We start from the raw sequence: 14,434 nt of genomic DNA, 5'->3' as shown, positions 1-14,434 counted from the left end.
TTTGCCTCAGGGTAAGAGGAGTGTGGGTCCTTAAAGATGCACTTCTAGATTATTTTTTTTCTTAGGGAAAAAAGTATATTTATAAAACACTTCTCTCTATATCAGAGGAGTGTGGGGTAATCAAAGCACTGAAGTTACCTGGAAATAAAAAAGTCCTTAAATAGATTATCACAAAGACTGAAGAGCCAAGAATACTTATTTACTAAATGATTACGTTTTTACATTAGAAGAAAGTGACACTTTTAATTAGTGTTCAAGGCATATGGTGAATGAGAAAATAAGCTTATTTCATGCAAACAGAAATCAATGCAAATAACCTTTCTCCTCATATAAAAAGGAATGACTTGAAACTCAATACATATTCAAGAAGGTTAAGTCATTACTGCATCACTTTAATATTAGTTAACGGCCAACAAAGAAAATCACTACTCTGCATATACTTAGTCAGCAAGGATTGCTATAAATGAAAGAATTAGGTGATGGTACTTTTGTAGGTGATAAATCTGAAGAAGCCCTTGTCCATATAGTGCATTGATTCTTTAACCTCAGTAAATAACCTTTTGGGTTCTGTCTTAGCACAGGTAGTTGCCAGAGATGCCTTGATTCTGCAGTGATTCATCCCAGCTGGTAAAGACATTGTGATGTTCTTTGTTTATTGTTCTTTCTCACACCTCTGTTTTGTGCTTCAGTCTTGTAAATGTTGTTTGTAAAGCCTTCAGTATGAAATGACTTTTCAAATGTGTTTGTACAGCACCTAACACAAAGATCCAAATCTCATTCAAGCCTCTGGGTGTTGCTGTGGAGCGTTGAGTGAATTCATATTTTTTTAATAGTAATGGAAGCATTCCCTGAAGTATTTGACCTTAAATAAAGCACACAAAAAAAACCCCAAACTTAAATAGCTTGTGGACACGTAGGAATGGGGACAGTTTGATAACTTGGGAGGCTTGGGTGCTGTTGAAAACTGGATCCTTTCCGTGTATTTCAGTCTTGTGCTCTGATGCATGCAACAGTAGTTTTCATAAATTAATTTAAACCAAAATACATCATAGCAGTATCTTATCAAGTTGTCTTCAAATTTGCGTGAAGGTATAGTTCATATGTTCTAACAGACCCTTCCTACATGTGAATTATTTACATGCTGAATTTTGTTTCATGTTTCCATGAAAGAACACCGTTGTGCTGAACTTGATGCTGATTTTGTTTCTTCTGCAGTACAGACCATTTCTAAGGGTGTGCTTTCCCTTTTAATTACACTTTGTTCTCAGAACTGATTGGATTTTATCACTTAGTTCATTTTTGCTGAATGAAATACTCCTGTATAAATTTTAAGGTCCATTTAAAAAAAAAAATGGTACAAGTTAAGTGATTTTAGGGTGTTTGTGTGTGGGCTTGCTTCTGGGGAGGAAAGGGCATAAAACAGTGCAAATTTTTTTTTCCTTCTCCTTGATAAGTGCAGGGGGGATTTATGCTGTATATCACAACCAGCAGCTATTCCAAGAAAAATCTTTAAGATGGTTACTTGAATCTGTGTACACTGCGCACCTGGTGGTTATGGAGTGAACTGTTACTTTAAAGAATAGTTTAAACAACAGCCATGTTTGGGGCAGGCTAATCTTGCAAAGAGAGCAGTACATATAACAGGAGTCTACAGTGTGATAAGGGGAAAATTCAGCTCACTGACTAGATGTTTTAATGTGCGAACTCTAGGGAAATAACATATTGACTATTCTGTTGTGCGCAAGAAAATTGAAGAACCCTTTGCAGACAGAGGGCTTGCAAAGGATTCTTTCTGTTTCTCTTAACCAAAATCTGTGGCAAGATGTTTGAAATCAGCAGGACGCTTAATGCTGCTTTGTTAAATAATGAGGTAATATTTTGTCACTTTTTCTGGGCAGCATCTGGTTTTTTTCTCCTTTTTCATATGTTTGTGAAGGATTCAGTTTAATCTTATGAAAGTAAGAGATTTTTTAAAAAAATCATTCTTCAATTTATTATTTTTTTCCTTTTGATGCTTTTGGAGAATTGGGTTGTCTTTTATTTGCGGTTTCAATCGGCTGCTGTTGCCTAGGACATTATGCCACGTAAGGCTTCTAAACTGCACAGAGTAGGTAGTTATTAACGCTGAATTGGCTTCTGGTATAGTCCATCTGGGCTCTGTATGAGAGAGCTTGCTAGCGGCTACTGATGCTAAGATACCCGCAACCTTTGGGATGTATGCGTGGTGGAGAGGGGCTCAGTGATATGAGATCACTTCTTTTAAGGGAAACTGTCATTAATGAGTCAAGAAACTGCTCATTTATGGTAAGGAGAGGGAGGGGGGGCTGGGAAACAACCCTGTGATTTCATTTTGATATTGGATTAGCTGTTTAAGACAAGTTTCTTTTTGTGGGGATAGAAGATTGCATTAAAAATATGCTTTGCTCAGGGGTTGCTGGCTGATGCTGGAGAGACTGTATTGAGAATCTGATGCTTTACAAATGTCACAACCGTGATGCGGTGGTCAGTCCCTTACCCTGAAAGATAAATGGTACTATTGGAAACACGAGAATAAGGTTGACTTTTTCAACAATAGGATTCTGCCTTTGTCTTTACAGAGAGAGGCCTCTGAGGACGTTTGAGCGTTTGTTTTAGTGTTCCTTGGAAAGACTGCATGTGTGGGGTGCTTTTTGGGAAAGTGGTCAGTGTGCAGAGTACTTGGATTTATAGACGGATAAGATAGCTAATTTTTTAGAGGAGCAGCGTGCAATTATTGTTTCAGAAAAATGGCTGAATCTTTTGATATGCATAACGAATTTATAGTAACAAAGTAGGCTGAAGTTGAAAAGACTTAAAAATAATTTCTGGGTGCCTTTGGTGTTATTAACCCCTGAAGAGACCTTAAGTAAAAATTTGCATTACAAATCTAACTTTAATATTCGATGTATATTTGCACAAGAATGTATGGTAATATACTAGCTCTGTAGCATTTTGATGCCTGTGTGTTCAGTTTAATAGATCACTTAAATATTTGAGTTAAGAAATCTATCTTATGAGCTAGTTTAATCTTTACTAGTTTTTACTAAGCTACAAATGTGCTCAGAAAGATGCATGGTGAGAGAAATCCTCTGCAGCCTTTTACATTGTTCATATTTTAATTGAATTCAGTGCTCATTCCACAAATAGATTGTATGGTGTCTTTTAAATGCGATTTTTCTCCTTGCTTGGTTTGTTCATAGCTAGATTTTAGAAGCTTACTATATTTCATTTGTTTTATTTGTGTGTTTAGTCTGTGTGTGTTTTGAGTGTGTCTATGGTTTAAAGAAATTGTAAATCTACAGAAAGTCAGTTCAGAGCTTAGCAGTTCTGAGGGCATATTTATACTTTAAAAAAAAAAACAACCTTCTAGAAATCTGATTACATATTTTTGAAAATGGTTTTGGTGGTTTGTAGCCAGGTTATTTTTTTCCAGGAAAGAGCTAAGTGAGCTTATAACATGGCCCATCCTAGCTTTTTCTATTTCTAGCTCTTATGTTTAAAAACGCTTGCAATGATACTGATTTTTAAAAAAAAAACACTTTGGCTGTTGAAATGAATGTGTGCAAGGTAAAATTAAATGATTCCTACATATGTTAGTAGAGTAACACTCGGTTGCTTTAGTAGAGGTGAACGTAAATTCAATGTTAGTTGCAATTACAGGATGCCATGCCTTATTACTTTGGCCAAAACATGCTTTAGGAAAATAACTCCAAGTAAGAGAAAGAAATGAATGCTTCCTACCTTGTGAGAATTTTTAATAAACTTGCTGTGGTTGGGAGAGGGTAAAATACTGCTGTTTGGAAGTGAAGTTTTGTTAGTTTGTCAGTGGCAGGGAGCGGAGGATTAATGAGTGTGCATTGTTAAGTTGAGCACGTTCCCCTCTAAGGCTGGAAAAAAAATTTCTTTTAAATGCCCAAAGTTTGCTGCTGTTTTATTTCCTGTAGTGCTGAAGAATAATGAAGTGAGGTGGTGAAATAATTCTTAAATACTACTGTCATTCAGGGGGAGTGCTTTGATAAATAGGTGTCTGCGGTGCCTTAGTGTCAAGTGGCAGCAATACCAAATCCACTCTAAAAATATGTATTTTAAAAAACCTCATAGGGCTGAAGGAAGGAGAGATGGGTTGATTATTAAAATCAATAGTACCTGAAAATAAATGCAGCTTTAAATGCACGTCAAAGTGCTTTTGTTGTGCCTTTAAGCCTAGAGGCAGATCATTAAATATGCATTTCTCCGGAAAGCAACTGTCGAAAAAGATAAGGTAGTTAAAATACGCCGGACCTGGGAGCCGGGCGTGCAGGAGGTAAGAAGATGTAGGCACTGAAGCATGGCCGAGGTATGACATCGCTGTGGCCGAGGGCTCCTGCGCCGGTGGGGTGGGAAGAGGTATTAAAAAAAAACCACAATAAAAAAAAAAATAGAAAATACGGGGATGCGTGTTGTTTCTTCAACCGGGCCTTAATTACTAGACACAAGCAGCAGTTCAGAAATCTGGTCTCTGTTGTTGTAGAGGTCACCAAATCATTAACATTGTCAATCTGGCAGCGGCTAATTTCAATAGCACCTGATGTCGCAACGCCTCCCCGCGCGGCGGCGGCCAATCAGCGCCCGCCCGCCGCTGACAGATGGTCCCATAAATGGGTGTAACGGGGAGCCGCCGCCAGGCAGTTCCAGCAGGGCTCCGCCGCGCCGCTCCGCCCGCCGCCGGGGGCTGCCGCACGGGGACAGCGGGACCGGGGCTCTCCAAAGCAGAGAGCGTCAGAATAGCTATTTGTGATTATTATTCTTATTATTATTTATTAATTATTGCTATTATTCTCGCTGCACAAACGTCTAGCACTGTGCTTTGTGGATCTTTAAAAAATAATAATAAAAATAATTCCCTGAAACCTTTTAGCAAATCTGTAGAAGAGTTGAAGCCTTTCAAGACCCAATATTTGCCATTAAGAATGGTTATGGTAGGTATTAGTAGATTTAAAATCTGATTGTAGCGGGTTTATATAGAGGTAGATATAGAAGCTAACATACAGATTTTCCCCGAATCTGCATCATTCTCAGTCTGTGTTTTCACATGAATTTAGTTTTCTGCTACTGATTTGTTTGTACATGATCTCTCCCTTCCCCCCCTTCTCTCTCCCCCTCTCTCTCGCTCTCTCTCTTTCATATTTAATGTGTGCGTATCCTTTAATAAAGGATGTACTTTGTCATTTTAAGGTAATTGCGATTTCTCTCAGAATAAAGAAAAAAGCTCATTTCTAATGCAGGGCTGGTATGTGGCTAACTGAAATGCAAAAGGAAGAGGCTTTTTTTAAGAGGGGGGGGGGCAGTTAATTTCCACATTGACATTTTGGAGATACAAATGCAGAGCAAAATCCTGGTGGGGGGGGTGGGGGGGGGTGGTGAAAAAAAGCCTCGAGATTGGTAATTTTCTTTTGGTGGACTGCGCAATAGGTATGGTAATTTTAAAAGAGGGTGAGGGTGATTTATATGAGCTTCAGTAAATGCTGCATATTGTATTTCAAAGAGTTTCCTGTCATGACCTCATAAAAAGAGGAGGAGGCTTGTATGTGTTGCAGCGCCTAGTATATGTCGATTTTGTTGCATCGTTGGGCAGCAGCGCTGTAAGAAGGAATGTCAGCTTTTACATAACGCTCTTTTTGCTTTTGACTCTGTGAGGGGCTGTAAGGGTCCATCTTTGTGATCACAGATGGAGTGGAATGGCTTGAAAATGGTAAGTGAACGGGGAGAGCCTGCTCGTGGGGTTTTGTCTTGCTTCTCATGTGCCTCGCGAATTTCTTTTGTTCAGGGCGGTGGATTGTGAGTCATAAAATAAAATTAGAGAGCCTTGTTTATTTTTTTGTGGGATATGTCTGCCTGTGTGTGTATATATATCTATATATCTATTTAACGTATCTAACTGTGATGGCACTTCACGGCGTTTCCATTGAACGTTGCATTTCAGTCGAGCGAGGATGGTCTCTGCTGACAGTCACGGTGTCATTGTACCGCATGTGCCTGGCGGAGCAGGCAGCCGATGATGCCTTTTAATCTCCGTTTGTATTACACCAGCCTTAAATACAAACCTAATAATCGCCTCTAAAATTCAGGTATTGCGTTTCCTATGGAGCCGGTGCTGTAGAGGATGGATGGATGGGTGGATGGAAGGGTGTGTTTTTTTGTGTTGGGGTGGGGGCTGGGGGGGTGCCGTGTTGTTTTGTGCTTTTTTAAATGCCGGGAGAAGTCAAAGCCATTTATGTGAAAAATAGTATTTCTATTTTTAGGCTATATTCTCCTGGCAGAGGAGCCCGGACGTGCTCGTCTCGTCCCCTCTTTTGTGCTTTCCTTACAGATTGTGCAAAATGGCATGATCAAATACAACTGCCGGGGACTTTGGGCTGTGCCGAGCGGGGCGACCCGGGGTGGGGGCTGGGACCAAACCCGCACAATACCCATCCCTCCTGCCAGCCCCACGGGATGCTGGGGGGTGTGGGGGTGTGGGGGTCCCCCCCCTTCCCCTTAATTTAACGTTTTGCAGACTTTTGCCGCGGATATTTATTATAACCGGGGAAACAAAGCGACGGTCTTTTCCCATTCTTACAGGATTGTCTTTGTCTAGCTGCTTGTTTTGATGGGTGTAAAACAAATAAGATTAGACTGAGCAGCCGAACTGAAAGCGATAGCTGGGAGGAAAAGCCAATGAAAGGTTGCCGGGGAAACGAGCATAGGGGAAGCTGAGTGGGGGAGCAGGTGGCAATCATGTGGGAATACTGCAAACAGTGTAAAAAAAAATCTAAAAAAAAAAAGCAGGGGCTACCTCGATTATCTCTGCTGTTCTTTGTGGCAGTCACAACTTTAATTATTCTTTATAAATAGGTGTTAATTACATTTCTGGCTCAGGCTTACAGTGATTTCTAGAAATCTGGTTTTAAGCATCTGTTCTTTCTCCTCTGCAAAAGAGGGTTATCTTTCCTTTTTTTTTTCTTCCCCCTCCCTGCTGTGAAATTGTACGTGCAAAAAATTGCAAGGAATCCTGTGAGGCAGTATAAAAAAAAATGTAAATTATATTGAATGAAGTTGACAGAGGTATAATAGTGAACTCCCACAGCTGATAGCTTCTGCAAATCATTTCTTAGAATTTTCCAGCAAATGTCCCTATGAGAACAGTAGGTAGAATGAATTTACCCTAAGCAGTGATTTTGTGTTAAGTGATATTGGTATTTTTACAAAATCAGATGGTTATATGGCAGAATAATCAGTTCAGGGGAGTTCACCATATCCTAGGGTTTATGTGCTGAGTGGAATTTACAAAAATAATGAGATTATTCTTCTCTTCTTCTCCAGCCCCACCTTTAGCCACAGTCTATTATATCTGCTGGAGCAATATCAACTTCCAATGTCAGACTCCTTGTGGCAACTTTACTTTTTAAACTGCAGCTGAATATTTTGCTAATTGTGGTGGTCTCTTATTGTAGTGGCAAACAATAATAGGAAATAGCTATTGGTGCTAGAAGTGTTAAAAAAGCGTAGTAGACAAGTAAGTGATAGACAGTAGCGTAAAAAATATAAAAATGTGGTTGCCCAGAAAATGCTCATCTATCACACATCAGGAGGCACAAGAGAAGCAAAGCAAGAATACAGAACACGCCTTTCTTTCTGTCTTCAGATTTTCAGATATTTTTACTTTCTTCCTTTCTCTGGTGCAGGGTTACTTTGAATGCAAATTCAAGCAGGAATGGTAGTGCTTAGTTTAAATAGGAATAAAAAGAAATTAAATCCCCCTTTTAATTTGCTTTGTTTTAAGTATTGCTTCTGCTGCAATCCTTTCTGTGAAGAAGTAATTGAATGGCCCTCTGAAAACTGCACTGCTTTACAATGTAGGGGGGGGAATCTTGAGGGTGTGAGTGTGTAAAATTCTGTATTTTACAGTCTGTGCATGTGCACAGAGATGTTCTGACATTCATTGTAGTTGTACGTGAGAGTAAAATAATTTTTCTTCTGTCCAAAACAGAGATACTGTGTTCTAAAGCCGTTAACTTAGTCATGACAATAAATAAGGGTGCCTTTTATTATACACAGCTGCATTGTTTGTTTTAAGAGTCATCAGCTAGTAGTTACATTTTCATTTTCTGTTCAATTTGGTGTTTCTACAAAGATTTAAAAATAATGTAATCCTTGTTTTATGGCGCACGTGTTCCTGCCCCGATCTTCCTCTTTTCTTTGTTTTAAGATTATATTAATGAATACAGCCTGCATGTACATAGTGACATTTTCTTTTTGCATGTAAAAGATCACATTGTAAATCCTTGTATAGAAAAATAGCTATTAAGTTAGTGAAATTGAATCAAGATTGCTACGAATGCTAAAGAAAGATTAAAATGTAAAGCCTCTTTCTGTTCAGACAAAAAGGTAGAGAAAATGAAGTTGTTTTTAGAGGTGACTTTTTTAAAAAAAAAAATGTTGTCTTGGTGAACTACTAGTCGGAAAGGATGAAATTTTACAATTGGATATTGATGCAATGTGAATACCAGCCATCAGTTTAAAATCCTGTCCTCGTGTACTCTACTAATCAAGTTCCCATGTTAGGTACAGGGATGTCTATCCACTGTTGACTGGCTTGGTTGCCTCCTTTGCTTTCTTACTCTTTATTAATTTTACCTTTTTGAGCGCTCTCAAAGTGAGCCCAAGCTGTTGTGACAAAGGATGGTTACAATGAGCTAGAAGGGGTATACTTAAAAATCCCATTTGAATGGGTTTGGAATAGTCTTCACCATCTTTATTTGGTCCTGTTAAATATTGTGACTTTATTGAAAGAAAATCCAGTTGTGTTAATCTTACATATATTTAATGTATTATTTTTTTTGAAATAATATCTTCTAGGTTACAGTGAAATTTTTTCCTCAACCTTCCTACTTGGTATGCTGGGAGTGTACTAATTAAATGCAGGTTATTTTCTGTGTAATTGTCATACTGTTGGTACGTAACCTAGAGCCACTCCACAGCACAAGATTTTTCAAAAGAAATAAAGTATGATTGTGTCCCATATTCTGGCAGGGGGATTTGTTGTTTTCTTTGGGAACTTGCACTTTCACAATAATTTCAGGAAACACCCCAGGCAAGAAATGGGTAGTGGCAGAGAATATTATAGTGAGAGGGAGAGAGGTACAGATAACTTGACAAATCCACTTGTCTGTTTTGGCAATCTGTGTCCACTAGACAACTCATTTACATGCCTGGACACATTAAAATGTACATTTGTTTGTCTGTGGGACAGCTAACTGGATACACTCCGATGCACTGGCAAATACTGCAATGCAGTATTTTTTCAATGTCATTGGGGTTTTTGGGGAGAAGTGGGCGCAAACAGTCTTTTTGCAAGTGAGGCGATGTTAAAAAGCATGGTACCTCTGTAAAGGATAGGCCAGATTTTGCAAAATTTGCTAATCTGGGCTGGAAAGTCACCCCTCCCCCATTGCACTCCTATCCCTCTTTTGCTCTTTCTCTTTTTCTTTCCGAGTAGGATGGAGGAAGAGATGTATTTATGTGTGTGTTCATGCATGTTCCCTTCTCGTTTGAATGGATGTTCAGGAAAATGCTGGGATTTGTATGAGAAGGGAAAGGGCGTTTTGCGTAGCGTAATGCTTTCCAATTGTTTGTGTAAATGCCCAGTTACCAGAAGCATAGGACTTCCAAGTAACTTTAAAAGCGAGGCACATTTTTCATTTTCCAGAGAATTTTGCAAAGAGGAGGGTAGCGCTTCAATTCAACAAGTACAGTAGATTTAATCCTAGTAAAAGTAGCGTTTAATGGGGACCTGTGCGTTGCCTTAGCCTTTGCATTTGAATACGTTTAACCATGTGAGATTAGGAAAGTGAAGATGTTGGAGAAACGGATATTCTAAGACGGCTTGCTTTTTCCCCTCAAATGATCAATCTTTACTTTCTAAAATACTGGAATATTTTAGGTGCAGGGACCTTTGTAGGTCACTAGCTTTACAGCAAGAAGAAGAAAGGAGGGAGAGAAGGTTTCAATGTGTCAGAGGCAGTAATTGTCTAAAATTAGCCATCTAGAAAAGGCACGAAAGGCTTGGAGGAGAGAGAAGGAGGCACTAATATGTGAAACAGCACTGTGCTAGTCGGGGAGATAATGAGTGATAAATTTGAACTGGTGCAGTGGTGTGATGCCCATTAATTTCTCAGAACCTTGACTTTGCAGGTTTGTTACTCTGTTGTTCACACCTTTAATTATAACCAGTTTTGAACGATAGCTTGGGGCACTGAAGATGAGACCTTTTGTTTGTTATTTACTTAAGTATTCTGACAGAGTTTGCAATAGCGTTGGAACATCAGTGTTAGAAATGAAATACTTTCACATGAGACTATAATAAGAATGCAGTTAATTTTTGCAACTACCTAACATTGTCTTATTTGTAGCATTTACATTGCTTGCATAAATTCACTAAAAATTAGCTCAATAGAACTGATGTTAGGTTGATCTTTATTTTCTGTCACTATAATCTGTTTTCCGTAACCTTTTTGGAGCTCCTAATGCATTATTGCTTCTTTAGGGCCCCAAAAATTGAGGAAGCAGAGTGTCTGCCTTACCTATTGTTCTGCCTTTGACTGTGTCTTATGTGAGGACTTCCCCCTCAGTGGAGAAGAAAACCTGTAAAAGTAAAGGCTGCAAACCAGTTAAGAATTGTTAATTAAATGGGATGAAAAGACAGAATAATAATAAAATTAATTAAAAAAGATAGCTAAACCTTTGCATGTCCTCTCTGGAAATGGCTTAGTTGCACAGTAAAATACAAGCCTGGCTTTGCCAATATTTAGTCATGATGTATATAAAATTCTGTAGTACGCCTTTGTTGCTAAGGCACACATGAGGTTGCGTCAGCAATGCTGTTGTGATGGGAAATAACATGTCCTTGAATTCTGAGGAAAAAAAATACTTAGTTGCATTTATTTTATTCTTTTAATATTAAAACTTTTTTATTGATATGAAAGCTCTTATACATTACGGTTGGTACTTTTCCCAGTCTGGAGCCATGCTCCAGTATTTTTTGGAATTGGGTGGTAGTGTATTTGATGGCTTCTGAGCATTCAGAACTCTTGGAGGTAAAGGCAATATGATAATGTATGTTTGTTTCAAAACAGACGCAAATGACTATGGGAAGTGGTTCTGTCATTCACAGTGCTTCAAGAAGGTTCCACACATAATGTGTCTCTGTCCACGTAAGTGACTTTTGCTGTTGGCAGAGGGCAGCAATGCCACTGGAGCATTTCCAGTAGCGTAAGTCCTTCAGATCCAGCCACTCTGCTGCGTACCCGAGTGCATTCACCAAGCCGTGGAAGGAAAACCAAACAGCTCCCTCTGGTTTTTGCTTCCTGAGGGACGTTTGGTGAGAACGTCTCATCTAATCCTCCATGTAAAGACCAAAAGATTGCCGCAGGAGCAGGTAACTGCGTTATGCCTGGGCCCAACGTGTTGGCCTGTAATTGCATGAGCACTTGTTTGGAGTAGCCAATCGCTTTTCTGAGCACTGCAAAGTATTTACTCCCAGGTTGAGTGCTGTTGAAAAGCTTGTGTAGGGACATGATGTATGAAGGAAGCTTGTCCTTCTTATTTTTCCTCCACGTATGAATCTCTAATTGTTGCATATTGGAGAACTAGCAGAGACAGCAATACTTGTAACTTACAATTTAAGGTAGATCTGAGTCTTATTGTAATGTTATGTCTGATTGCCCAGTGAGGATGTGGAATTCCAGGAACCAACTCTGTCCCCTTGTCAGGACAGTTGCCAGAAGTCCACGTTTCCGTACTGCTATTAAAAGCGAAACTAATCTTTGTGACTTTGAGAATTATTATAGCTAGACTAAACTTCCTCAGATTTTGCACTGGGGCTTTTTTGTTTAATATGTGGATTAATTTAAACTCTTGATGTCTATGATGTGTTTAAGGTGTGTGGAAGTCAACCTGTTCATAGTAGTTGTGATTTGAGAGGCTCGTAGTAAATGCCATGGGCAAAATACTAATGAACGTGTACCGAGTTGAATGCTAATCTGGGGAGGAGGCCATGCCTTTTCTCAGTCCTTCTAAACTGACATGGAGACTCCAGTAGCCATCAGCAGTTTGATGTTAGGTAGTAGGAAATTCACAACTCAATGGCATGAAATAATCCATGTTTAAGTCACTACACTGTGGTGAAGTATTAACTCATTGTGTGTTTAGGACCAGAGATATTTGGGGTTCAGGTTTTTTACTTGATTGAAGGGTTTGTAAAACTGACTGTAGTTGCTGTACTTGTATTTGTCTTCTACTGGTCATCCTTGATCTTTGAATGGTGGTCAGTGACTTTTTGCTGTACTGTATGCAGAAGAACTTGCAGGCAAAGATTCATCCTGTTATTTCTGTAGAGCAGAAGGTACAGTCACGACACCGTAGAAGTAATAATGCATGTAAACAAATGCTCCTTAAATAAAAATAGTTCTAATACTGTTCCCTGTATATCTTTGTTCCAAATGAAGTTACTGGCAGTAGATGAGTAGGGGGAAGTTGATTTTTAGCAGAAAGCATGAATGCTGGAAATTCTTCCTAATATGCGTGTGCCAGCTATACTGTGGCAATGTTGCTGTTGATTCCCTTCCTGTGAGAGCAGCTGTTCAGGGAATTAATCTCTTTGCTTGATGCAGAGGGTCCTGGAAAATTCAATGCGCAACTACGGTGGTGACTGTGGCCATTTTTTAGCTGTGACTGTTGACGGGAACTAACTCCATGATCTAGCACAGTAGCATATTGTTCTTTAGACTAACTGGGCCAGGACAAAATTATCATTCTGTATTTCGTGTGTTCTGTGAGATTCCGGAGTGCACTTCAGAATTTGACATTGTGTTTGATAATTTATAGAGCACAGTTTATATTTAACTGTAGACACACTAATCCAGGGAAAAAGAGTAGTATATTTTTAGAATCCTTTTTTTATTGTCTGTGCTTGTCATTACCCAACTACTGAAAGCAGTGTTCACAAATGTAGATGCTCACTGGGGTAGAAATTGTTGAGTTTAATTTTCATCATTAGTCTTTGCTGTATGCAAAAATGAATGTTATTTGTGTGATGTTTGTGATTATCAAGAAGCTTGTAGCCATTGCAGCCGCTGCAGGAGCCATGTTCTCTTCCAGCATTTCAACACCAGGCTGGACCAGGACACTTAGGCTGAATGCCTCAGTGGTCAGGGATGCTTAGGTGATATATTAGCTTTAATAATGACACAATGTCACTTTTGTCACAGGGTTTTCCTTCTTTGAGGTGAAACAGACAGATAGAGCGGATCCAGCTCTTAAGTTTAAAGAGTCTACCTATGAGTGCCAGGTATTGTAAGGAAAAGCTAGCCAATAGAAAGGACAGTAACTTGGTTATTTTGACTCTCGTTAATACTCAGGTAAGCTGTTCTTACACATTTAGGCTGTTAGGACATTTCTGCCTAGTAATCCATAATAATGCTGCCATTTTTCTTGTTGCCTACTGATGTCTAAGCAACATGTGATGTATGGGTTTTGTGCCGGGATGGCTGGGATGTGTGGGTCCCACCCTGTTCACAAGTGCCTGTATCTGAGCAGGGGCAGAGGTCGGCAGGGCTCCTGTTGGGTGCGTTAGCAGAATTGTGTTTTAGCAGGAGTATATTATCCATGAGGTCTGCTCAGGTTTGTTTATGAGGAGTTTTGAAAGCTTTTTAATTTCTTGGTGTTGAGGGTATGTTTGTTTATACAGATGAGAATTTGGTGAATTTTAGTATAATTTAATTTGAAAATTTTAGGAGGCATCTTAATAATTAGAATAAGGAGGGTATTTGATTTGTCCTGTGGCATGAGTTGCTTCCTTAGTACAGAGTACAGAGATTATTAATAGAGTTTATGTCCAGGATAAGCCATTAAGATCTGTTAGCCTGACCTGTGACACGCATATGTACTTGGTATTTTGTCCTTCATCCTATGTCCATCATAGAGATGTTGCTGCGAGCAGTTGAGATGTACACATGTTGATTAGTGTTTTCTAATTGCATTTACCAGTGTGTCTTCATCAGGGTCCTGTTGAGGACAGCCTTAAAACATCTTGGTTGTGACATACGTTTTGCTAAGCCATCTATTCCTGCCTAATATAAGCCTGTCTTTGCACAAAAAATATATGGGCAACATTTTTCAGAAGAACTTATGGCTTAGGAGCTGAAATCCTATTGCAGTGAGCATTAAATCTTAAATAGCTTTTAAGGTCTTCTGGAAACTGTAGCTTTTGTTTCTAGAACTTCAGTAGAAATAATAGTGATGGGGGGTTGGATGTTCTTAGGCTTCACGGAGAGCCTGTGCTGTCCTTGCTTTGCTCTCCCTTCTGATAAGCAGACGTTAGGTTTCAGTATGTTAGGTT

At 39.2% G+C, this 14,434-nt stretch overlaps 1 protein-coding gene across 6 annotated transcripts in view; it reads left to right on the top strand.

The window, feature by feature from the left end:
- Positions 1 to 1,669: 1,669 nt before the first annotated feature.
- ELAVL4 (ELAV like RNA binding protein 4) overlaps positions 1,670 to 14,434 on the top strand; it is a 64,660-nt gene continuing 51,895 nt past the window's right edge. The window contains exon 1 of one of the 6 annotated variants that reach the window (XM_074876092.1): positions 1,670 to 1,870. In XM_074876092.1, the coding sequence (XP_074732193.1) occupies positions 1,823 to 1,870 (48 nt within the window). In that variant the 5' untranslated portion in view covers positions 1,670 to 1,822. Of the gene's footprint in view, positions 1,871 to 2,169; positions 2,305 to 2,417; positions 2,531 to 4,701; positions 4,977 to 5,494; positions 5,750 to 5,986; positions 6,126 to 14,434 lie in introns of those variants that run through there. The other 5 variants (XM_074876091.1, XM_074876095.1, XM_074876094.1 and 2 more) reach the window with 5 other exon arrangements.

This window comes from Strix uralensis, chromosome 8, assembly GCF_047716275.1.
Source record: "Strix uralensis isolate ZFMK-TIS-50842 chromosome 8, bStrUra1, whole genome shotgun sequence".
Lineage (NCBI taxonomy): Eukaryota > Metazoa > Chordata > Aves > Strigiformes > Strigidae > Strix > Strix uralensis.
The sequence above is the reverse complement of the archived record's forward strand: the minus strand, read 5'-3'. Positions and strand labels throughout refer to the sequence as shown.